The following is a 26,101-nucleotide window of genomic DNA, read 5'->3' as shown; positions in this document are numbered from 1 at the left end:
TATTGACTGTATAAAAAATGTATTGTGAGACTGAAAGACTATATAGAATTGAAAGAAGTTAGGAGGACAGTAAAAGCTATTAAAGTGTTTTGTGGCCTTTCCATTGTCTGGGAAGTTGGTACAAGAAAATTAGACTGTGATAATTTAAGGATGTATGCTAAAGTACTTAGAATAATCATTAAATGAACAGGAAGAGAAAGTTAAATTTCCCAGCTAACTGTGGGAGGAAAAAAAGAGTAAGAAAATATATCTAAGAGAGAAAAAGGAACATGGAACAGATAGGACAAATAGAAAACATATAAGGGATTTAAGCTAAAACATACAGTTGGCCCTGAACAACACAGTTTTGAACTGTGCAGGTCTACTTATAATCAGAGTTTTTACAGTGCACTACTGTAAATGTATTTTATTTCTCATTATTTTCTTAATATTTTTTCTCTAGCTTAGTTTATTATAAGACTATAGTATATAATACAACATAGAAAATATGTGTTAACTAACTGTTTATGTTATCAGTAAGGCTTCAACAGTAGGCTATCAGTAGCTAAGTTTTAGGGGGGGTCAAAAGTTATATGCAGACTTGACTGAGCAAGGTTGTCCACTCCCTTAACTCCTGAATTGTTCAAGAGTCTGTATATGCAATTAAATTAAATGTAAATGTAAATGTTCAAAGTTTTACAACAAGTATATGCTGTTTACAAGAGAAACATCTGAAACAAGGATATAGAAATACTGAAAGTAAAGGATAGGAAACCATACCATGTAAGCAGTAACCCAACACAAGCTAGTGTACCTACAGCAACTTCAGACAAACTAGATTTAAAGGCAAAAATCGTAATAGAGGTACTTCATACTATTAAAAGTTCAACTCACAAGGAAGACAGTAAATCTAAATATGAACATACCTGATAACCTGCCCTCAAAATGTACACAAAAGAACTGCAGTAAGAAATCTACAAGTCCACACCATAGTGGGAAATTTTTTTAATTCCTCTTTCAATAACTGAAAGAATATTCAAAAACACACAAATCTCAGCAAGAATGACATAAGGAAAATGAAGGAGTAGGCAGCTTCAAACTTCCATGCCTTCACAGAAATGGTGAAAAGACAACCAGAAACCATCAAAACTAACTTTATCAGAACTCCAGAAAACAGTTAAAGGTTTATGGCAATGAAATAGAAGTAAAAGACAAATCAAGAAAAAAGCAAATATTTAGAAGCTGGAAAGCACTGTGGTGTTTTTACTGGCCCCTGGCCCTCCCCGCTTCCTAGCTTTACAACTGCCTTGAAGAGGGCAGCCTGTGTTTCCAGTGTGGGAGCCCGGCCCTTGGTTCCAGAGGGAGCAAAGCTCTCACTCACAATTTATTGTGTATGTCTATTATATCCTGTGTAAAGGCCACCTGAAGGACTGACACAAGATGCACATATCTGTCTGCATATATTTGGAATTCTCTAAGGGTAGAAAAGTGGCAGGTATTGCTCAAAAACATTGTAAGGCAACTTAAAAATCTGCAGTTGCTTGGGGCCAAAGACTACAAACAAGATACACATAGATTGCCTAAAAGCCTGAGTAGAAAAGCATGGGAGAGAGTTTCTTTGGGAAATGAGGGTACTGAAAAGTATGTGTGTGCTGGGGAATTCAGAGAGCCATGTGCATGTCGAAGGCAGAATACACTGTCTGTCTGTCTGTCTCTCTCTCTCCCTCTCTCTCTCTCTCTCTCCCTCTCTGTCGCACACACATACAACTCAGAAAACTCTAAGCTCTCACCATTATTCAATGCAAGCAAAAGTGAAGGCATAGGCAAATTGTAAATGGCCTGGCTAAGCGTTCAAGGAGTCCTCCTAGCCCTGAGCCAATCTGTAAAGACTGGGAGAGGTGTTTAAGCTCCTGATATTCAAGCAAATCTCAAGCTAATATAACCTAAGCCTTCAACAAACAAAACCAGCAAATAGTGGAAAAGAGGAGAATCTAATTTCCAGAATTATTAATTATAATATGCAAATGCCTAGTTTTCAACAAGAAATCACAGATCATACAGAGAAACAGAAAAGTACAGCCCATTAAAAGGAAAAAATTAACAGAAATTGTCCTTGAGAAAGGCTAGACATTGGACTAAGGACTTTAAAGTGGATGTTTTAACTGTGCTCAAAGAAGGGTGCCTGGATGGCTCAGTCAGTTAAGCATCCGACTCTTTTAAATATTTATTTTATTTTTTATTTTTTAAAATTTATATCCAAATTAGCATATAGTGCAACAATGATTTCAGGGGTAGATTCCTTAGTGCCCCTTACCCATTTAGCCCATCCCCCCTCCCACTACCCCTCCAGTAACCCTCAGTTTGTTCTCCATATTTATGAGTCTCTTCTGTTTTGTCCCCCTCCCTGTTTTTATATTATTTTTGTTTCCCTTCCCTTCTGTTCATCTGTTTTGTCTCTTAAAGTCCTCATATTAGTGAAGTCACATGGTTTTTGTCTTTCTCTGACTAATTTCACTTAGCATAATACCTTCCAGTTCCATCCACGTAGTTGCAAATGGCAAGATTTCATTCTTTTTGATTGCCAAGTAATACTCCATTGTATATATATACCACATTTTCTTTATCCATTCATCCATTGATGGACATTTGGGCTCTTTCCATAACTTTGGCTATTGTTGATAGTGCTGCTATAAACATGGGGGTGCATGTGTCCCTTCGAAACAACACACCTGTAACCCATGGATAAATGCCTAGTAGTGCAATTGCTGGGTCGTAGGGTAGTTCTATTTTTAGTTTTTTGAGGAACCTCCATACTGTTTTCCAGAGTGGCTACACCAGCTTGCATTCCCAAAGCATCCGACTCTTGATTTCAGCTCAGGTCATGATCTCATGGTTCAGGAGTTCAAGCCCCCACATTGGTCTCTGCACTGACACTGCAGAGCCTGCTTGGGATTCTCTCTCTCCCTCTCTCTCTGTCCCTCCCCCTGCTTGTGTTTCTCTCTCAAAATAAGTAAATAGACTTAAAAATTTTCCAATTAATAAGCAGAGATTAGCAGAATAGTTAAAAATGCATGGTCAATCTATGTGCTATCTACCAGAGACTCACTTTAGATACAAAGACACAAAGAAGTTGCAAGCAAAAGGATGGAAAAAGAGAGCTGGGGTGGGTACGTTACTGCCAGGCAAAACTTATTTTAAGTCAAAAAAGGTTATGTAAAAAGACAAAGATCATATATTGATAAAAGTTTTGATCCATCAAGATGTAATAATTATACATATATATTTATCTAAAAACACACCCCAAATTATATGATGCAAATGTAGAACTGAAAGGAGAAAAAAGTTCTACACCAGCCATTGTAGACTTTAATACTCCATTTTTAATAAAGAACAACAGGACAAATCACTAAGAACAGACCTAAGGAAGCTCCCATAAGCCAATTAGCACTAACAAAACTATCCAACAAGAGTAGAATTCCTTTTCTTTAGGTGTATGTAAAAGATCCCCAGAATAGGCCTCATGTTAGGCCACAAAACAAGTCTTAATAAGTAAAATAAACACAAAATATATAAATACAGTACAAACCTGAAAAGATCCTAATCATACAAAGTATCTTTTCTAACACAATAAATAAAATTAGAAATCAATAACAACAAAATTACTAGAAAACTGGCATATATGCAGAAACGAAACACATACTTAAACAACCAAAGGATCAAAGACATAATCACAAGGGAAATGAGAAAATAATTGAGACAAATGAAAACAGAACATATAAAAATTTATGAGATAAAGCAAAAGAAGTTCTCAGAAGGAAATTTATAGCTATAAATGCCTACATTAAAAATTTTAAATCAATAACTGTATACCATATAAAAGAGAACAGGACGTCATAAAGAAAAATTAAAGCAAATGAATTAAAAACGAAACCAAAAGTTGGTTCTTAGAAAAGATTAACAAACTGACGAAGTTTTAGCTACCAAACTAAATATTTACATGAAATATAAAAATCCCTAGAAACACAGAAACTACCAAAGCTGACTCAAGAAGAAATAGAAAACTGAACTAGACATGTAACAAGTAATGAGACTGAATTAATAATCAAAAACCTCAACAAAGAGAAGCCAAACTTTTAAAGAAGAATTAACAGCAATCTTTCTCAAACTCTTCCAAAAGTTGAATAGGAATAAACTTATTTTTTGTGACCAGCATTTTCTTGACACTAAGGCCAGATAAATACATCACAAGAAAATTATGGACTGATACCCCAATGAATATTGATGCAAAAATCCTCAATAAAACATTAGCAAACTTAATTCAGTAGCACAATAGGAGTATATACACCATGACCAGGTGGGATTTATCCTAGGAATTAATGCAATGGTGGTTTAACATAAAAATCCATGTAATACATCATTAACAAGATAAAGGCACTCAACAAACTATGAACAGAACTCCCTCAATACGATAAAGACCACATATGAAAACCCACAGCTAACATTATATACTCATATACTTAATGGTGAAAGTCTGAAAGCTTTTCCTCCAAAGTCAAGAACAAGAAAAGGATACCTGTTTTTTCCACTTCTGTTCAATATAATATTAAAAACTGTAGCCAGAGATATTAGGCAAGGAAAAAAAAGGCATCCAAACTGGAAAGGAAAAAGTAAAATGATCCTTGTTCAGAGATGACATAATCTTATAAGTAGATAACCCTAAAGAACACACACATACAAAACTAATCCATGAATTCAGCAAAGATGCAGGGTACAAAGTCGGCTGCATTTCTATACACTAACAGTGAACAATCTGAAAAGAAATCAAGGAAACAATTACATTTACAGTAACATAAAAGTAATAAAATGTTTAGGAATAACTTCAAGGAGTTGAAAGACTTACACACTGAAAGCTACAAAACACTGCCAAAGGAAATTAAAGAAGACATAAATAGGGGTGCCTGGGTGGCTCAGTTGGTTAAGCATCTGACTTCAGCTCAGGTCATGATCTCACAGGTTGGGAGTTCGAGCCCTGCATCAGGATCTCTGCTGTCAATACAGAGCCCCCTTCAGATCTTCTGTCCTCTTCTCACTCTGCCCTTTCCCCACTCATGCACTCTTTCCCTCTCTAAAGTAAGTAAACATTTTTTTTTAAAACACATAAATAAATGGAAAGACATCACATGTTCATGGATTGGAAGACTTACACTGTTACCATCAGATACTACCCAAAGTGATCTACAGATTCAATGCAATCACTACTAAATTCCCAATGACATTTTTTTTTAAGAAATACAAAAACCCAGGGGCGCCTGGGTGGCTTGGTCGGTTAAGCATCCGACTTCAGCTCAGGTCATGATCTCACGGTCCGTGAGTTCAAGCCCCGCATCGGACTCTGTGCTGACCGCTCAGAGCCTGCAGCCTGTTTCAGATTCTGTGTCTCCCTCTCTCTCTGCCCCTCCCCTGTTCATGCTCTGTCTCTCTCTGTCTCAAAAATAAATATACGTTAAAAAAAAAAAAAGAAATACAAAAACCCATCCTAAAATTCATATGGATTCTCAAGGGACCCACAATAATCAAAACAATATTGAGAAAGAAAAACAAAGTTGGAGGACTCATACTTCCCTGATTTTGAAACTTAACTACAAAGCTACAGAAATGAAACAATGTGATACTGGAAAAAGGATAGACATATACACTAATAAAATACAACAGAGACCCTAGAAATAAACCTTTGCAAATATAGTCCATTCATATTCAACAAGAGTACTAAGACCATCCAATGGGGAAAGGATAGTCTCTTCAACAAATGGTACTGGGAAAACTGGTTACCCACATGCAAAGGCATGAAACTGCACCCTTATCTAACACCACAGACAAAAATTAACCAAAGTGGATAAAAGGCCTAAACATAACAGCTAAAATTATTAAACTCTTAGAAGGAAAGAGGGGAAAGGCTTCACAACATTGGATCTGGCAATAATTTCTTGGGTATGACACCAAAGACATGAGCAACAAAAACAGGTAAGTGGTCTTCATGAAAATTAAAAACTTGTGCATCAAGAGACACTGTCCACAGAGTAAAAAGACAGCCCCTAGAATGAGAAAAAGTATTTGCATATCACATATCTGATGAGGGATTAAAATCCAGAATATACAGAGAACTCCTTAAAACTTAATAACAAAGACAAATAATTAAGAAATGGGCAAAGGACTTGAACTGCTGTTTCTCTAAGGAAGATGTACAAATGGCCAATAAGCACATGAAAAAAGGCTCAAATCCCTGATCATTAGGGAAATGCTAGTGAGAACCACAGTGAGATACCACTGTGGTGTCAGGATGGCTATATAAAAAAAAAAATCTGAAAATACAAAGTATTGGCAAGGATGAGGAGAAACTGGAACCCTGTTGTACTGCTGGCAGGAATGTAAAGTGGCGCAGCTACTAGAAACAGTCTGCAATTCCTCAAAAAGTTACAAATAGTATTATTATATGATCCAGTGATTTTACTTCTGGGTATTCTTTAAAAAGAATTGAAAGCAGGGACTCAAAGAGATACCTGCACACCTATGTTCACGGCAGCATTGCTCACAGTAGCCAATAGGTATAAGCAACCAAGTGTCCATCAACAGACAAATGGACAAAATGTGGTTATCAACGTACACTGGCATAGTTCTCAGCCTTAAAAAGGAAGGAAATTCTGACACCACTTACAGGACAGATGAACCTTGAAGACATATGCTGCGTGAAATAAGCCAGACCAAAAAAACTAGTGTAGGATCCCACTATATATAGAGACCAACAGGAGTCAAATCCATAGAGACAGAAAGTAGAGTGGTAGTTTCCAGGGACTGAGGAAGGGGGAGGGGAATGGGAGTTCTTTTTCAATAAGGACAGAGTTTCATTTTTGCAAGATGAAAAAATTTTGGAGATGCACGGTGGTGATGGTTGAACAACAATATTAATGCTTAATGCACTTCAAGTGACACTTAAAGATGGTTGAGATGGCAAATTTTATGTCATGTATTTTACAATTTAAAAAATTGGGGAAAATGAACGACTTTTTAAAAAAACTTTGAAGCATAGCTGACATACAATATTAAATTAGTTTAACATATACAACATAATGAATCAAGATATGTATACATCACAGAATGCTCACCACAATATTACTGATCATATTCCCCATCTACTTTTCTTTCCCCAAAAGAGTAAAGTTCTGCTACAGCATGACTGGACCTTGTAAACACTGTACTAAGTGAAATAAGCCAGACAGCAAAGGGCAAATACTATATGATTCCACTTAAATGAGGTGCTTAGTGTCGTCAAATTCATAGAAAGTAGAAAAAAAGTTAACATAGGCTGCAAAACTAGCAACCAGAGGTGGAGACTGGAGAGTTATTTCTTAATGAGTTCTCTATTTCGGATGATGAAGTTATACAAACGGATAGTGGTAATGTTCACACACCGCTGTGTATGTACTGAATACTACCGAATTGAACACTTAAAAATGACTAAAATGGTAAATTTTATGTTATATAGATTTACCACAGTAAAAAAAAAAAAAATGTTTTAAAAAATCCTGTTAAGAATCTAAGCCATTAGAACAAGGGGCTTAGGGAGCTGACAGATGGGGCACAGCCCTGCACAGGTACTCCATGCGCTAGAGTCCAGGTAGCCAAGCAGACTCTCGCCCATTGGGGCTCAGGGAAAAGACCCTCCAGGGCTGTCAACTCTGCCAAAGGATAACAGAGAGTGGGTTTGAGGAGTCAGGGCTGCAGCTGTCAGAAGGGAGCCACTGTCATTCGCCACTCAGAGGATACAGGGAGGCCAGGGCACAGTGTGTGTGGCAGGAATGCGGAAGCTGCCTCAAGCACTGGGGCAGCTGCAGGCAAGACTGAATGACAACTGGGCCAAAGAGCCAGGCCCAGCAAATTTTAAAGGACCAAAAACACCAGAAGTTTGTTCTTTTATCACAGTGCACTTGGGCTAAAAAGTGAGAAAATTAATAACTATATTACTTCAAACCACAGTGGAAATTACAAAATAGTTTCAACTGTAATGCTGTACAGCAAAACCTTTAGGATGCAGCTAGAACCACGAAAGAAATTTTTATAGATTGAATGTCTATATTATTAAACAGGAAAGACCAGTAATCAATGACCTGCACATCTCAAGAAACTTTCTAGAACTTAAACAGTAGCCCAAACATAGAAAGAAGGAAGGAGATAATAAGAGAAACTGGTGACACATAAAGAATACCATCAAAGCCAAAACGACTTCTTTGAGAAGACTAATAAAATTTATGAACTCCTAAGGAAGCTGCACAAGGAGGCTGGGGGAACTCACCAACATCAGAAGTGAAAAATAAGACATCACTGCAAACTGTGAAGACAGGATATTATGAGCAGCTCCACGCCAACTAATTTGAAAACTTAAGATAAATTTAGGTATCTACCAAATGTTAGAAAAGCAGGGCTTAACAGAAAGAGAAAACAGAAAATCCAATCGCACTAAAAGTATCAAAGAAATTGAATCCGTAAGGAAAACTTTACCCTCAGGGGATGGAGAGATGTGTGAGAAACACAGCAAGATGTCAGCCACAGCATGCAGCCAGGGGCAAACTAAAGTTCGCTGTGCAATTTCCGACACTTCCGTATGTTTGAAATTTTTCAAAATAAAAGGTCACAGGGGAAACTTCCCTGATTCCAAAACTGGACTCCCAGGCCAGATGGGCTCACCAGTGAACTTTGCTAAACACTTCAGGAAGAAGCAACACAATCTTGCACAGGCTCCTCAAGACCAAGAAGGGAACGCTCTTCCAGGGAGGCTGTCAAGTCAGCCTAGCCCTGTCACAGGAAGGCATCGCACGACAGAGCACCGGATGGCAGTTCCTCACTGTGCCCCACACAGGCTGGGTGCACCAGAACTAGCACCCGACGCTGGGGGCCGCTCCCACCCCGTCTCTTCCGCCTGGGTGGCCTGTGCCCGCAGCACCCCACTTACAGCCCGTGTCTCGCCAGTGGCTGGGGACCAGCCCGCCGGGGCCTCCATGCCGTGTAGCCTCTGAGTCTGCTTCAGCTGGTTGAGCGAGGGCTTCAGCTGGGTGGTCCCCACCGTCTTGCTCGTCCAGTCGTCCACCAGCTTGTGCAGGTCATCCGTGAAGGTGCCTCTCTTGTTGTTGCTGTTGTTCGCCTGTGCCTGGACGTGCAAGGTGGGCTGGGGGCCCGGCTCAGGGCCCGGGACCAGGCTGCTGGTGGAAGACCCTGGGGAAGCACACACATGCCAGGTTGGTGACACTGCACACAGCGCCACCGGCCAGCTGCAGTCTTTCATACAGTGGTCTTGCTTAGGCCAGGCAACACCTTGCTTCAGGAGATGGTCTGCATCTTGGGGCCCGTGTGCCAGTTTTAGACACTTTGGAACATTTTCACAGGCCACAGGGGACCAGGCTATGCTAGGCAGCTGTCACCCTTCTGAGCTGGGCCAGAGGACAGGACCCAAGCAGCTGGCAGGCTTACTCAGCATCCACTCTGTGCCCACGCTGCCTAGGACCCCCAGACTCCTACGTGAGGAGGCTCAGAAAACTGGGGGCAAAATCCCAAGGCCTTTGCGCTCGAACACAAGCACTCCAGGGAAACGTGTCAATGCTGCAGGCTGAGTGCTCAGCCCACGGCAGCTCCTGCTGTCCACCCAGCAAAGGGAAGAGGGAAAATGCTAAATAGGCTGGGTCGTCAGCATGCCTGTGCAAGAATGTTAGTGGCTGAGTGGTTTCGAATTTAAGACACAAAACTGTGCCTCTCCTCACCAGCACATGTAGGGAAGGTATTACTAAAGGGCAGAAACACTCAAAGCCTTCCACCGTGGCCCCCAAGTTTGGAGCCATCTGTGGGGTGGAGCAGGAACCAGGAGGCCCAGCTGCCAGGAAGGCCTGGGGGCTGCGGTTCAGGTGGAGCTTGGTGAAGACATCACACTCACCCACTTCACTGGAAGATTATTTTTAAGTGACCAAAATGGGACTTTTTAATTCTTTTAAATTGTGTCCTGACCCCACCGCAACATACAGTTTCTGGTTGGCAATTCTGCATAAGCCAATTTAAAATCTTTCTGCATTCAAAAAGCAGCATAATGACCATCTCTTCAAACAAGCCGTTACAAAATGTAGTCACAGTAGCTAGCAATGAAAAAGCACAGACACAAACAGTTAAACATTAGTGATGGAATCTTACATACACAGAGCTATTTCTACATGAATGTTTCAGCCAGAGAAGAAAAAAGGAGAAAAAAAAATATGGTGGAAGGTGAGGGTGGTGGGCGGCCCAGGTGGACTGATACCCATTTCATCCGGGCATCTCTCCTCGGGGACACTCATGTTTAGCACTTCAAGGACATACTCATCCCTGCGGTTTTGGAAAAGGAGCCAATATAACGATTGGTGACGTGTGGACATTCTGGGCAAGGAGAGTGCACGTCAACCGGCCAGGACACGCAGACTCTAGGAGCTATGGAGACGCGAGGGGGCGCCCACGGGTCGCTTTCCCTCCAGGCCGAGGGAAAGCGGTGCCCTGGGTGGGTGGGCGCGGAGCAGATGCAAGCACGCCCGCCCGCCCGCCGGCCATGGAGCCCCCGATGCGCACTAGCCACATGAAAGCCCATGCGATGGAGAGCGGACAAGGGGTAAAAAACCCGATAATTACGACTGCTGTGCTCTTTGCCTAGACAGAGACGCTTCAGGGCAGACCCTGCAAGGGAAGAAGAAACGACACAAGACCACAGGGTTAGGCAGGACAGCACACACGGGGGACAGGCCACCACACTAAGCACAAGTCATCAGTGTGCAAGGAGGAGCAGAGGCCAGCGATTCAGAGAGGGGACTGGCCACCTGGGCTAACCGGGTGACCACGAGTCAGTGTGCGGGCTCACGTGAACTTCGCCGAGGGGCTCAGGTGCAGGACCAGGCCCCAAGCTTCAGGTAGAAGTGAGTGTGTCTTTCAAAGCGTATTCAAAAAAAAAAAAAAAAAGAAAGAAAACAAAAAACAAAAAAAGCAAAGCATACCACTTGGTTTTTAAACAAAAGGCTTCTGCAGCCCCACTGCAGATCGAGGCAGAAAACCCACTAAAAGTCAGCCAGGAGAGCTCAGTGGAGCCGCCGGCTTTGCCTGGAAGCTAGGCCCATGGGAGGTTTGTTTTCCAAGTGCAAAAAGATACATTGTTTTGCAGGTTTGAGGCCAATCCCAGATCCCAGGCGGCTTCCCTGACCAGACCAGTGGTGGACACAGAGGGCACCTATCTACAAAGGTGGGAATCAGGGCTGGACCCAAGTTTCTGCAATGCTGCTGCCTCACCTGGTAGCCCACGTCCACCAGAACGGGGTGAGGCTTGTCATGAGACCACCACTAAGCGCCAGGCCCTGCGGTCCCAGGGGCTGTCCGTGGTGTCTGGCACAACTTGATGGTCAGTGCCCACTTGGAGGGCAGACAAGCTGGCCCTTCAGGGAGCTGGGCAGGCACAATGGGACAGGCAAGGACAGCTCAGGAGTCCCCAAGGTCACTCAGCAAGGCTGCGCTATCACAGAGGGTCTGTGCTCCTGCCCCAGGCCCTTGCCAGAGCAGAACACTTCCTGAGGGTGCCCTGCACCCTTGCCGAGGAAGGTAAGACGCCACCGCCTCTGGGTGTGAGCAGAGCACAAAGGTCGGCCCAGGCTCCAGCTGAGTCGTTCTTTTTTTTTGGTTTATCCTGTGTGTGCTCAGAGGCTGATGTGGTGGAAAGGGAGGTGATGTTCTGGTGGGGTCTGTAATGTGCAAATAAAAACAAAAGGGCTGGGCAGGAGTGGTCCAGGCCAGTCGTCCCTTGGTAGCAGCAGTGAAGGGCCTTTGCTGGTCTGTTCCTGACGTGGAACCCTACTGGGAGCACAGGGCCCTCGGGGGGCTCCACAGCACAAGGGAACGAGGGTCCCAAGCTCTATGACTGTGCGGGGCCCCAGCTAAGGCACAGACGTCCCTGTCTGGATCCTGTGGTTGTAGCTCCCTGTGGGTCTCTGCAGCACCAGGACATGGAATCAATTGGCCAGCCAGGTCCCCACAGCCTGACAGAAGAGGATTCTTTCGGGGCTGATTCCCGCCATCCTCACGACAGGAACACTCAGGCAGCCACAGGAGCTGCCTGCCAGGAACCACCAGAGGAAGCCTGGGCCTGTGATCAGGGCCTCAGACTTCGCTGGGAACCCAGAGCCAAGGCCATTGGCCACCAGACACCATGCTCGGACTGGAGAGCAATACTGGCCCACAGAGGCCTCCACACCCTCACTAGACATGGCCCACAGGGACCAGAGCACACTCCCTGCCCTCAAGGTGAACCTTTAAACAAAGACCGACCGGATTCGGCGCCCTTCACGTCAGAGTCATGGCAGCCAGTGCAGTGCAGAGGTGCGGCCGAGCACAGGCCATAGGTCTGATGACCAGCCCTCACTCACACCACAGCCCTGTCCCTCCTCGGGGGTCCCCTGAGTCTCCTCCCCAGTGCCTTGCCCTTGAAGCCCACTACACAGATGGCTGACTAATGTGCCTCCACCCAGCCCTCCTCTCTTCCCCTCCGTCAGGCTACAAGGCAGCATTGCAAGGGTGCTGGGGAAACACGGGACCCGAAGGAAACCCACAGGGGGCATGAGGGCAGGTCTCCCCTCCCTGCAGGACTACTGTCCTTACCCAAGGTCTTGGGAAGAGCCAACTTCAAGGCCCCAGAACTACTTGGAGAAGCTTCCAGGTGGTTAGGGGTGGAGGTGGAGAGCCACGCAGCCTCTCCCAGCTGTTCTCCCAGGCTTTGAATGGGCAACACACAGGATGACCCCATGTCCTGTCCTCATGCTGCACACACATCCCACTGGGCCAGAAGTCTCATGCAGTGCCCAGGCCTCGTTCAGGAAGCCCCCCCCCCCCCACCAAATCCCTCCCCAGGCAAGGACAACCAGCCCTGCCAGCATCCACACCCTCACCGGGCTTCCAGGCGGATGCCTCAAAGGTATCTGCCACAGACAGATCTCTTAAGAAGTGGGCCAGCCCAGTGGCCATCACCACACTTGCTTTTTACCACAGCATTCAGACAACCGATGAGGCTCACAGGGAGCTTCGGGGACAGCAGCCCCTGCCTGCCACATGACGAGAGGCATGCCTCCCACCCACGGGTCCCTCTCCTGGACCAGTGGCGTTAGACATTTGGATCTGGCATCGGAAACAAAATGAGCAACCAGCACCAAAATGCCACTCAGGGCTTCTTTGGAATGAGCCACCAAGTCCTCATACTGCTGAGCAAAGTGCCAAAACTTGTCCTTGAAGCATGAAACGGGACGCATCCCAGCTCTGCCCTGCCCTGGGGTGACGGCCCCAGGGACAGTCCAGCCTGGGGAGGCCTCCATGGGGGGTGGCCTCCTTCTTGGCTGCCCTCCCCTGCCCGAAGGCCCTCGCCCACACCCCTGCAGCAGGTCCCCCCAGGAAGGGTGAGGACAGGGCCTTGGCAGCCACGCAGTGGCAGCCTCCTCGGGTGTCCCGGAGACAGACTTGCTGTGGCACGGATGACAGGCTGATGGGACACGTGAGAACATAACAAAGCAGACCCCAAAGGTCTGTGTGCAGAGAGGCTCCAGAAGCACCGGCACCTAATCCAGTCGCATGGACTGGAGCCAGAGAGAAGGAGGGCCAACAGGTCTGACAGCAGCTTCTGACCCCCAGACACTGCTGCGACCCAACCACAGCCTCTGAATCCCAAAACATGCTCCCTGAGTTTCCCCAAACCTTCCATCGGCCACAAGGAGGGGTCTGCCCAGGGCTTCACCCCATCTGTGCTGCCGTGGGCCCTTCCCTCCCAACAGCGGGCCTGTCCACGTGCCCACCCGAAGCAGTGCCCAGGATTCGCTCTCTGCACGCTCTCCTTCCTGGGGCTGAACACCTGTCCCATGAGGGGTCCCCTCCTAGTCACCTGCAGCTGCCTGCGCCTCCACCCCCGCTCATCTCTGACCCAGCCTGGATGCTCTCATGGTCTCTGAGTGTCACACAATTGGGGACCTTCTTTGTGTACTTCAGAACTTAACCAAGATTTTGTTTTCCTAGAGCCTGGTCTCCTATTCGGTGCAAGGCGGCAAACAGAAAACCTCTAGCCTTCATCTCTTCCTGCAGGTCAGGCCAGATGAGCCCACAGCTGCAGCCCTCCCCCTGCTGCTGACCTGGACTCCAGGACCAGGCCCCCAGAGCGGGCCCCACCCTCAGGGTCTTCCCACAGCCCTGCGCCTCAGACCTCCTCTCTGCCACCTCTCAGCCCTCAGGACTGTGACCAGACTTTTTCCTCCAGACTTTCACAGGTGCCTGTGGTCTCCTCAGGCCTCCGAGCTCCCTAGTAACCCAGGAACCAGCCAGCTCCAGCTCCAGGAGTAGGCTGGCAGGCTGGGCGGACACCAGGGCACCGGGCATGGAAGGACACACCTTCACATGCCCCCAGGGCCCAGGGCCTGTGGGGGCCACACCGTGGCCAGGACAGCAAAGAGCTCAGCCAAGGAGTGCCTGCAGAGGGCTGTTGTGAAAACAGCAAGGCCACTGGGCCCAACCACCTAAAATCAGGTCCACCCAGGCCAGGAGCCCCGTGTGCCACCAAGCCATGCCTCACATGTCCCTTTCCTCTTAGCCACAGAGACGGAAACAAAAGCTAGACCATTTGTCCTTGCTGTGCCTCCCCATTTTTTTTTTATCTTGGAATAATAACAGTAAAACAAATGGAAACTCTTAAAAATGAATGCAGGACCACGTGGGCACAAACCTTGAAGGAGCACGTGGCACTTGATCACTCACACCAGGGGACCCCAGGGAAAGCACCACCTGCTCTAACCTGCTTCCTGTGTCCGACCCACATGTTCCCAGCAGGCCGCGGTCAGTCATGTGACCGGGAGATGCCTGGGGACCCATGTGCCCTGATGCCATGGTCTCAGGAGACAGCCACGCACACTGGGACAGAAAAGAGCCAGCAAGTGATGCAGGGAGCAGGATGCACTCAGACCTTGCCCTCCCCTGCCCACCACCAGCTCAAAACCAACCAGCAGCTCAGGTGGGGCACCTGTTACTAAACAGTCCCTGGGAATCTCTAGGAGGTTCTGTGCCTCTACCCTGTCCTGCCTGGGGGAGGGGGACATGGCCCCGCTGATGGGGACAAATGCCCACTGTGGACGTGGCCTCAGGTCCTGACAAACACAATGTATCTTTATTGTACCAGCAAAAAGCCACGTGCCCCAAACCAGCATTTCCACCATTTCCATTTGATAGAAAGCTTAATTTTTGTGTTCAGAAACAAAAACCTGAAAACCCCACAGCTTTGGATTCATTTTCCAATTGTTCCAAGGGATGAAGTAATTCTGGATGGCCCTGAGCAGATACTCCCTTCCCGGACAGGAGTCCTGGGTGCCAGCAGGGCATCCCAGGAGCCAGAGGGTGACCGGGACGGAGGTTTGGGTGAGCACAGCCCCGAGGAGCTGGGTAGCTGACTTCGTGTCTGAGGGCTGTGGGAGGAGAGGGCACACCAAGTAAAGTGCTCCAGCTAGAGACCAGGAGGGGCCAGGCCACAGAGACAGCCACAGCGGAGGCTGGGGCTTTCTGGGGACGCTGATGGGTTCCCAAGGTGACCGGAGTGGAGGGAGGGGTGGGCCCACCTAGCTGGAGCACCTTTCTCTCAGCCTTTGCACATGCAGGGCGTGGGGGTGGGGCAACAGCAACGAGTGCTGTGTTGTGGCCCTCGCACAAAAGTTACACCCTCCGGTGACCTTCTAGAACTGTCTCCGCTCACTACATGCATGTCTTCAGAATCCAGACACGTGTGAAACACACCATGCGTCTAGAGAAGGCCGGGGTTGTCTTTTTGTTGTCACTGGAACTGGGGACAGCGGACGTATATGTGCACCACAATCGCAACAGAAATAAAACTACGTCCAACATAAAAAATAAGTTAAACAAACGAGTGAGGAGAAAAACGCAGAGCACTTTGGGGGTCTGGGGGGCCAGGTGCCCGAGGCCAGGAGTGGGCAAGCCGCCGCACATGCTTTTAGTGCCGGCCATGAGCCGAGGGCATGCACTGGCGCTTTCTGGGGCCCAGAGGGTGGGTGCGGGCAGGGGTCTGTGTTTGATATCAAGTAGGTGACTTCAGTGGGGAGGGGGAGGCAGCCTACAGAATGTATGGAAGGCAATGAAGACAGGGAGGGGCGGGGAGAAACCAAGGGCCAGGAGGTGATAAAATACAAAGAACAAATACAGACAGATGGACACAGACACGGGTCCACTGAGGAATCGAGCGCGAGGTTTGCTACTAGACTTATAGGTCAGTCTCTCAGACGTTGGGTGGTAAACCGTCCAGCCTGCAAATGAATATAGAGGGAAGAAAACAAAGAGACAGGCATCAAGTACAGTCTCTGGGATTCCTGCTACACACCACCAGCCACATCAGCCTCGTCACTTAGCATCCACGGCTCCACCTAGCCCAGCCCGGAGGACCACAGCCGCCGACCACGTAATGGAAAGGAGGCACCGCTGGAGCACAAGAGAAGCGGACCCTGGGAGAGCGTGCGGGGCGGGCGGGCGGGGGTGGGCACCAGCAGCGGTCACCGCGACTTCTCTGGACAGAGATGGCGGGGATGGAGCCCCTCCTCACGCGGCTACTGCGCCCACGGCCGAGGTGATGAGCATTTCCTCCTCAAGGCGGACTCCCAGCTCGAGGGGCCGTGCCCTCATCCCCCTAGCCGTCCCTCCTGACGGAAGGACCCGTGTGTAGTGGGCAGCGGGGCGGGGCAGGGCAGGCCGGGGCCTGGGAACCGGCGCAGAGCACGCACCCCACACGTGACCAGGGGGTCCTGGCGCCTTCCCCGGGCCGGCTCTAGCAGAGCACGCCTCCCTCTGAGCCTTACACAGCGAGACTCGATGATGGGTGGGCTACCCACTGTCTACTCAAAGGCTACCTCTACTGGTTTTTATCCTCGAGAGGCTGTGGGCGGCCCTTGCCGCCGCTCATGCCCCTCTGACACCACAGGGGCCCTACGCAGCTAGCGCATGCTCAGAGACGGGCAAGCTGGGAATCACCTGAGCCATGCGCTCCGCCTCCGTCAGTGGCTAAGCCGGAGCAGATGTCTGCAGACAGGGAGGCCCGCACCGAGCAAGGCTGCTGGGTCTGAACTGCCTTCCCACACGGGTCTGAAGCTGCTTCGGGCCCTGCCCCGGCTTGGGCAGGGTCCTTAGCAGGAGGGGCTCTGCTGCAGTCTGACAAGTGACCTGGGGGGAATAAGGGGTGACAGGCACAGTGAGGCGCTGCGGGTCAGACCAGCCAGCGCGGGGTGCATCTGTCCTCCCTGCTCGTTGCTGGGTGACCTTGGGGAAGTGGAGTCCCTGCAGGCACTGGGCACGTGGCCCGGTCACCAGAGCGCGGGCGTCAGGAAGATCAGAGAAAATGACCACAGCCTCCACCAGTCGCCAGCACTGTGCAAGGACCACGGCACACCAGGAGAGGCACACCAGGGCTCAAGAGGCCTGTACGACCTGCTCACTCTGACTAGTTTCCACTTGGCTTTAGGAATCGTCCTGGAATTCGTATAATTTGCGTAACTCTTCTTGCAGTTCACGGACACGCACCCCGTGGGTTATCCGTGATACCGAGAGGGTGGGCTCACACTCCGCTCTCGGCTGGCTTCCCACCTGGCACACACCGGGGATCCCAACTCACTGGGTTTCCAGCGCACCCTCGGTGCCCGGGTGTCCTCCCCAGCCCCCCCCCCAACCACCAAAAGGCAGCTGCTCCACCCTCAATTTCAGCAGGTGACCGGTGCCTGAGAAATGGCCAGAGGAAACGCCCCGAGCCAGGTGGCACCCTGCAGGGAGGTGGGCTAAGGGGGAGAGACCCTGAACCGCCTCCTGCCTCATACACGAGTCCCCAGGCAGCCCCAGAGCAGGCCTGCGCACTCAGGGTGGGCCTGGCGACACCCCGGCCCTTCACACCTACAAAGGCTTCCCGCTCCAGTGAAAGGAGATCGAAGAAGTGCTCTTCTGGGTGCGGGCGCCTGCCTCCCGCCTGCCCCACTCGGGTCCCGGCCCCAGCCTGCCAGAGCCGGGAGGGCACAGACCTGTGCTGGAGGCCACGACCTTGAGCTGCTGCACCAGCGGGTTGAGCAGCTTCCCTGCCTTCAGCTTGCTCCTGCTCTTCCTCCTGCGGCCGGCGGGAGGGGCCGTGTGGAAGAGGCCCAGGTTGGGGGGCAGCGGCTTGCCCAGGCGGCGGTACAGGGCCTCGATCTCCTGCTTCTGCTGGCTCTGCAGCTCCGAGATCTCCTTCAGGTGCCTGCGGGAGGGGAGGGAGGGCGGGTGGGCACCCTGCTTGGTTCCGGCACATAGGCCCATCCAGGAGAGCCCTCAGGGCATGGCAAGGGTGTGAGCAGGGGGGCTCCAGGACAGATGGACCACGTCGAGGAAACAGGGGCACTGAAGACTTTGGGTCTCCATCAGGACCAAGTGGGCCCCACCGGGGGTCTCCTGCATGAACACCCCCAACACCACCAAGAGGTAGGAGGAAGAGCCCGAGGGGATTCGAGGGTTCAGGTGTCTAGACTCGTGACGCTGCCACTTTGAGTGGCTGGGGAGCGGGACACGAACAACCCCACACATTTACGCTCGCGGTACAAACCCGACACCCAAGCCCAGAGGAAGAGCAAACGATCGGCATTCAGAACTGAGAGGCTGCCTCAGCACTTCCAGCAAATAAATGGCACCTCCTCTGAGTGGGGAAACCGTAGGAGAGGCATCACAGATGAAAACATGTCCACGTGAGCAAGGGTGGGGACTCCCAGCACAGACACCACCACACCCTGGCCACATGGGTGTGAGGCTGCCATGAAGACACAGGTGCAATTACTAGCTGTGGGCAACGGAAGTTTCTCGAACAAGCCAGAGAAGGACCCTCCTTGGGGACCCGCTGGGCCAGCCGCCAGCCACTGCTCACCTGCCCACTCACCCGCCTGCATGCCATCTGGGCCTGATGCCAGCCCCTCAGATGTACGATGGGCCTGGCTGCCCAGGCCAGGGGCCCAGCCCCTCAGCCACAGCCCTGACCCATCTTCTGCTGCATATGGTTGGACAACGGGAAGCAAGTTCTGATTTCACTATCTTCAATGCCTGCCAGACCTCAGAAAGATGACCCTAGCCAGCAAAGTGCTGTTGCATCAAGTTAGCTTCTGAAGGGGTGATATTTTGAGGTGACACTGTTGAAGGGCAGGGGGATGCCTCAGGAGGACCTAGGGAAACCCCCAATCTGAGGATCCTGCCCCAGGGCCTGCAGCAGGTGCCTCAAAGCCCAGGGCCCCTTCCCAGGCAAGAGCCTAGACTTGTTAGCCCTGATTTCCCTTCCTCAGACTACCCAAATTCCTCTCTTGGAGGAACCTCTGCAACTCACCCCACTCCCACCCCAGGCCCGGCACCCTCCTTTTCCCCACCCCTACACAGCCCCCCCCCCCCCCAGAGAGGGCGGCTGCCTCTTGGTTCCCCTTACTCTTGCGGCCCGCAGGCTCCCAGGGCAACCATCCCCCAGTGAGAGTGTACAGAGGAGACCCCCCACACGCCCCACAAGGACACACTGTCACTGGATCAGGCACCTCCCTGCGTGCCTCCAAATCTAGTGGCTGCTGAGTGCCAGCACTCGGCTGTCAGCAGGTCTCCTATGGCTGGGCCCAACTCAGTGGCTGGGGCAAGTGGGGGAGGGTGAGGCAAGGGGGGGGCGCAGGTGGGAGGAGAGTAAAGCAGGGCCTCAGCAGGTTGGGGGGGTGGGGCCGAGGCAGGTAGGAGGAGAGTGGGGCGGGGCCTCGGAAGGTTGGGGGTGGGGTGGGGCCGAGGCAGGTGGGAGGAGAGTGGGGCAGGGCCGGGGCAGGCATGCTGAGGTAATGTGTTGCTCTCTCTCCCCAGGGCTTGCGCAACCCAGCAGAAGGAATTATGGGACGGCAGAAGCCTGTGAGGCTTCTCTCCAGTATCTGCCACTTCTGCGCAGTGTCCCCAAAACAGTGGAGTAAGTCACACTCGCTGGGGGAGACAGTGAGCCCAGTGAGAGCTACCGCAGGAGACCAGGGTCCGCAGCACAGGCAGCACCGCTCCCCGCCCCCCCCCCCACCCCCGCAGCCACTTCTCAGGACCTACTTCTCCCGCAGACTCTGCAGCTCCTTCCTGATATCGGCGTCCTCGATCTCCGAGTCGTTGTCGCTGCTGATGTAGGACGACTGGGAGTGGAAGGAGGTCACACTGATGGTGGGCACCTTCACGCCCACCCTGCCGGGCGTCTCCGGGCCCGGGGAGCCAGCCCGTGGGGACCTGTGCAGGAAGGCGGTGGCCTTCTTCACGAAGTCGCTGGCCACGCCACTGCTGCTGGGTAGGGAGGCGTGCTTCTGCACAGGGGGCCGCCTGCGCGGACCCTCGTCCCCGGAGTCACTGGACACCGGCTCGCCCACGCCGACCTCGATGGAGGAGGCTGTCTGCGCCCTCCGCACGGCCAGCTTCATGTCGGGGCTGTGGGGGGCCTCCTCCAGGTACACGTCTGGCGGCGCCGAGTACCGCAGGCTGTGGGGGGAGCCCAGGGTCCACTCGTCCTGCGTGCTGACCACGGAGAACCGGCCCACAGTTTTGGCTGGTGAGCTGCCGTCCTGCTGCCCTGGATGCTTCTGTGGGGACCCTGCGGCCAGAGTGCCCTGCGTCTGCAGGTGGCTGGCCCGGCTGTCCTCCGTCTGCATCCCCGGTGTGGGCCTGGCTGAAGTTTCCCCCGGGACCCCACTGCTCTGGTCTGCGGGCTCCAGGAGTGCAGGGAAGGCAGAAGCAGGGGCATCCTGGACAAGGAGTGGAAAGGAGAAGTTTCCACCACACAGCAGCAGAGAGGAAACCCCACCAGCCAGGTGCCTGGGAGAACACTCCTTACCTGGGGGGCACCTGGCGCCGGGGGCAAACCTGAGGTTGTCACTTGGCTCAAAGATGATTCTGCTGTAGGAATGTCAGAGTCGTTACTGGGTCGGTGCGGAGGGCAAGGGCAGGAGTAGGTGCCCTCCAGCTGAATTGGATCAGTGGAAGGGAAGCCCCCCACCCAGGGCAGGGGGATGTACCGCACGTGCTCAGCAGCTAGGAAAACTATAAACACTCCAGGAGGCCCTGACCCCATTTCTTGTTAGGAGACACCCAATGACTCGGGGAAGGGAGGAGGGTTCAGCCTGACACCTCTCAGGTCCCTGGAGGCACCTGCTCCAGAACCTGGGGCACTGCCCCACCCTCTGCACACCTGATGGCCATCACCTGTGCCACCTGTCACTTCTAACACCTGACAGTGCCAATCTGTGTCACGGGTCATCTCTGCACACCTGATGTCACTACCATCTCACCTGTCATCTTTATACACCTGAAGGACTCCCCATCAAATCCGACGATAAAAGGGCCTCACGAGGTCCTGCATCAATAGGGCCAGTTCTTAACTCTATGGCTCAGCGTCTAGGGAAGGCCCGCATCATCTGAAGCTATCCCAGCTTCCCCATCTACAGAGCATGGATGCAGGGTGGTACTTCTGACCCCCTTTCCCAGGACCACCGAGTGGTGGAGCAGGAGGAGCTGACGTGTGGGAGACAGGCCCAAGCCGGGCCCGCAGGTGGCAAAAGCAAGCCGCAGGCAGGCAGGGGCTGTGTCAGCCCACAGCCAGACTGACGTGCTTGCCGCAGGGGTGAGAGCCTCTGGCAAGGTTGGGGGGGCTGCTGCTGCAGATTCCCAGGGAGACCCAGACCCAAATGTCACACACCCCCAACCTACAGGCAGTGCCTGATGCCCCCCCCCATCACATCCCTGCAGTGGGGGATCTGCCCTCTCTTTGCACACCTCCAGGCACAGGGGTTCACTCTACACTCCCTGTTTCCAGACAGCTCTGACCACCAGAAATGCTGACCATGTCTCCTTACGGTTCCCCGACAAGCTCTGCACTCTGTGAGGAGTGGGCTTGGGAGTGGCTACAGCATTTGAAGTCCCTGATGCCACAGAAGGGACCCATGGTACATTTCTCATGCACAGAGGTCAGAAGAGGGAGCAGGCACTCAGGGACAGCGTCTTACTTTCTCCCCCAGAGCATTCCTGCTTGAACCTCCGTTTCGCAGGTAAACACGTGCTGGGGGTTCTGACTCCTGTGCCAGCTGTCCCCATCCCTTGACAGTGTGACACCTATGAATGCAGTATCCAGAGACCCAGTAGGCCACTCCCCTCACTCTGCCAACTGGGGCCTCACCTGCCGCTGACACAAACCCAGGGTCCTGTCACAAGGTCAGCTGGACCTTTATCTTGCTGATCTCCCGAGGAATCCCAGGCCAAGAAACCCCACCTCGGAAGGTCAGACCCACCCCCTTGGGTTGACACACAGGTGTTCAGGTAATGAAATGAGAACCACAAGAGCTCCCACAGACCCGCAGCACCCAGGAGCCTCAGAGGAAGTTCCACAGCAGGAACTTGCTGGCCCCAGGCCGGCAGCTTCCACGGACAGCTGGAAACTCTCAGCCCCAGCCCTGCACTCTACCCAAACAAGCTCCCGCGTCTTGTAACCTTCTAAAGAACACGGGGCTCAGGGATGCCTGCCAGAGCGCATGGAGAGCACTGGCAGCTGGACAGTCCCTGAGCACCACCTGACACCCAGCCCAGCTGTTTCTACAAAGGCCTTTCTCACCTTGGGGCCTGAGCATGTGCTCTGTTAGAACACAGTGGGCTTTAACTAACGCATCACGATGGGCTCCCACTATGCCTGAGTCCCACCCAAGATGCTATAGGGATGAAGGGTAGAGACGCGGGATGCACCTTGAAAGCACTGGGGGTCTGGCAGGTGACCTGGGGCTCATTACCTGTCAATGGCGAGGACCCAGCCTGCTCCAATGCAGCCCCCAGCCCAGGGGCTGTTTCTGACTTTCCCGGCTGGTGGAAGAAACGGAGAGAGCCGTTAAGTCTCTCCTGGTGATGCGTGCAGAGACCTGCAGATCCCCTCTGTGTGAAGGCTGGGCTCCTCCCCAGGCCACCCTGACCGGGGCCGTCCAGACCAGGTCCCGACCTTGCACACACACTCCCCAAGTCCCCAGATGAGCCACTTTTTGTAAAACATGGGGGTGGGCCTGAGTGCGGGGCGGCCACAGCCGACTGAGGCAGGTCTGCGTGCCTGGGGTGCTCGCCACCCTAGTAGGGCCAGAACTTACCACGGGCTGGGGCTCCAGGGTCAAGTCTCGGTCCCCCGCCTCCACAGGGGTCCCAGCAGAGGCTGAGGAGGTGGGCACGTGCTCCTGGTAGAGCAGAGTTCGAAGCTTCTCATCTAGGCTCTTGATGGTGCTGTCCACAAAGCCCACCCTGGGGGGAGGCCCCTCCCCATCTGACTCCAAGGCCGAGGGTGGCTGGGGGGCCCCAGTGGGCCCCAGTGGGGGGCTGGGGAGCTGGGGAGTGGCCAGGCTGATGGCCCCTACTGCAGGGGGCAACGGGGGTAGGGGCTGACCCAGGGTGGGCTGAGGGGTCCCACTGGGGGCGCTGGGTGCAGGGGCCGGAGCCTGCAAGGGCTCACCCTGGGCCATGGCCTCCCTGGCTGAGTTGGGCTCTCCCAAACCCGAGGGGTAGCGGGGGGCCTCCAGAGGTGGGGCACAAGGCCCCCCACCTGCACCCAGGGGTTGTGCAGAAAGCTGGGTGTCTTGAGTCTCTGCCAGTGGCTGGGGGGTCTCACGCTCACTGGCCATCCCCTGAGAGGTCCCTGGGCCCCCTGCCTGCACAGCAGTCCCCACTGAGGGCTCTGGCTTGGGGCTGGCGGCTGGGGTGGCCGCATCCTGGGGCAGAGCAGTCACAGGAGGGGAGGATGGCAGCAAAGGGGCCGGTGCACCGCCAGGGGTGTCCCTGGGGCCTGTTTGGCTCAGATGCTGTGGACTGGCTGGGAAGCCGGATTTTTCCTTTAAGGACAGCTGGTCTTTACAGGGCGCTGTGTCTAGAAGAAATAGGAAAATGCCTCTGTACCAGCCTACTCTGGTGTTGTTCACCTGGCACTTCCCTAGCCAGAAAGATGCCTTCTATGACCTGCAGACCCCACATGCTGGTCTTCTCTTCTCCAGTGTGCCTGACTTCTCCCCTCAGGCCCCCACACCAGCAATGCCCCCCTGCCACCCCCCACCCCTTCCCTCTGGTTGTTCAGGAGCACTCAGCCCTCAGGCGCAACCTGCCCCCACCTGCTGGGGGTGTGGCACGAAAACATGCCTCCGGTATCCTTCCCACCAGCCAGTCCACAAACTCGTAAGATGAGCTTATAAAAGCACAGTGCCTATGCGAGCCCCACACGCTCGCTGCCTCAGAGGGAACATGAACCTCCCGTGAACAGACCCCGATAAGGTCAGAAGCACGCGACACCAACACCAGCGTCCTCTGGAAAGGGGTGCTCAGGGAGGAGCTGACGGGAGGGAGGAACCAAGCAAGGGACCCCGGCTCCCGCCCAGGAACTCCCAGAGCTTCTGTGTGCTCCCGAGCCTGGGAATATGCAGAGAACGTAGCCTGTCCTGTTTCCCCAACTGACTTCTCCTTTGAGGCTACTCTTCTTTACTTAAAATTGCATCAAACTAAAATGAAAAGCTTACAAAAATACAAGGGGGTAGGGGGAGCGCCGGGATCCCACACCCCCAGACTCACACTGCCCCCCCCCCCCAAGCCGGTGACAAACGTCCACATCTGGTTTCTTCACGGCATTGCCCCACAAACACGTGCTCTGAACACCACAGCTTAGTTCTAACTTTGACTATTGTATCAGCAGACTCCTGTTTACTCTTTCCTGTCTGGCTTCTCTCGCCATTTTATCTGGGAGACGCGCCCACGATGCGTGTCTGCATAGTTTCACTCCCCAACTCCCCTATGACTCCTGTGCCATTGTGTGCTATGCACGAGCACACAAGCGTGAACACACCAGTGCACATGTGCTGGGCCTACACCCCAGACGGGGCTGCCGGGTCACAGGGGCCTCAGCCTTCAGGAGCCGCGAACCGGCTTCCCTACACACCTGTGCCAGTTCCCCTCCCAGAGCAGCCTTCGTGCTCCCACACTCCCAAGTCATCCTGGGAACTGGAATAGGACCTAAAGTGGTTTTGTTTGTTGAGAGAGTGAGTGTGTGAGCTGGGGAGAGGACAAAGGGGGGCAGGGGGAGAGAATCTCAAGCAGACTCTGTGTTGTCAGCACAGAACCTGACGCGGGGCTCGATCTCACCAACTGCGACATCATGACCAGAGCTGAAATCAGGAGTCAGATGCCTCACTGACTGAGCCCCCCAGACACTCTGTTTTTTTTTTTTTTTTTTAATTTTTTTTTTTAACGTTTATTTACTTTTGAGACAGAGAGAGACAGAGCATGAATGGGGGAGGGTCAGAGAGAGGGAGACACAGAATCTGAAACAGGCTCCAGGCTCTGAGCGGTCAGCACAGAGCCCGATGCGGGGCTCGAACTCACGAACTGTGAGATCATGACCTGAGCCGAAGTCGGCCGCTTAACCGACTGAGCCATCCAGGTGCCCCACTGTGTTTGTTTTTAAGTAGGCTTCATGCCCACTGCTAGTCCAACATGAGGCTTGAACTCACAATTCTGAGATCAAGACCTGAAATGAAATCAAGAGTTGGATGCTAGGGCGCCTAGGTGGCTCAGTCAGTTAAGACCTACTCTTGGTTTCATCTCAGGTCATGATCTCATGGTTTGTGAGTTTGTGCCCCACATCAGGCTCATGCTAGCAGAAGAGGCTGCTTGGGATTCTCTCCCTCCCTCCCTGCCTCCCTCCCTCTCTCTCCCCCCACTCACGGCTCTCTTTCAAATAAATAAAAAAAATAAAAAATAAAAAAGAGTTGGACGCTTAAGCCATCCAGGCACCCCTCCCTTTTTGTTTTAAAAACATTCCTATCATCACCACTTAGCAGTCAGACCATTCTTGTCAATCAAGATGTGGGCGTACCTCTGGGTGCTTCTACTCCCTTGTTCAATGTCTACCCCTGTTCCAGTACCACAGTGTTTCTATAGTTGTGGGTTTACATAATTAGTCCCAGTACCCAACAGAACACTTTCCTTCCTCTAG

General features: G+C 51.9%; 1 protein-coding gene across 1 annotated transcript in view; it reads right to left on the bottom strand.

Moving 5' to 3' along the window:
- The window catches only part of WNK2 (WNK lysine deficient protein kinase 2), a 131,596-nt gene that overhangs the window by 12,999 nt on the left and 92,496 nt on the right, over positions 1-26,101 (bottom strand). Inside the window, 9 exon segments of the mRNA XM_053907699.1 lie at positions 8,984-9,243; positions 10,675-10,719; positions 16,263-16,361; positions 17,080-17,268; positions 18,114-18,325; positions 20,167-20,846; positions 20,936-20,997; positions 22,878-22,947; positions 23,223-23,989. Coding sequence (XP_053763674.1) covers positions 8,984-9,243; positions 10,675-10,719; positions 16,263-16,361; positions 17,080-17,268; positions 18,114-18,325; positions 20,167-20,846; positions 20,936-20,997; positions 22,878-22,947; positions 23,223-23,989 — 2,384 coding nt within the window.

This window comes from Panthera pardus, unplaced genomic scaffold, assembly GCF_024362965.1.
Source record: "Panthera pardus isolate Hobbes unplaced genomic scaffold, ASM2436296v1 HiC_scaffold_20, whole genome shotgun sequence".
In the NCBI taxonomy this organism is placed as follows: domain Eukaryota; kingdom Metazoa; phylum Chordata; class Mammalia; order Carnivora; family Felidae; genus Panthera; species Panthera pardus.
Note: the sequence above shows the minus strand (reverse complement) of the source record. Positions and strands in the feature narration are given on the sequence as shown.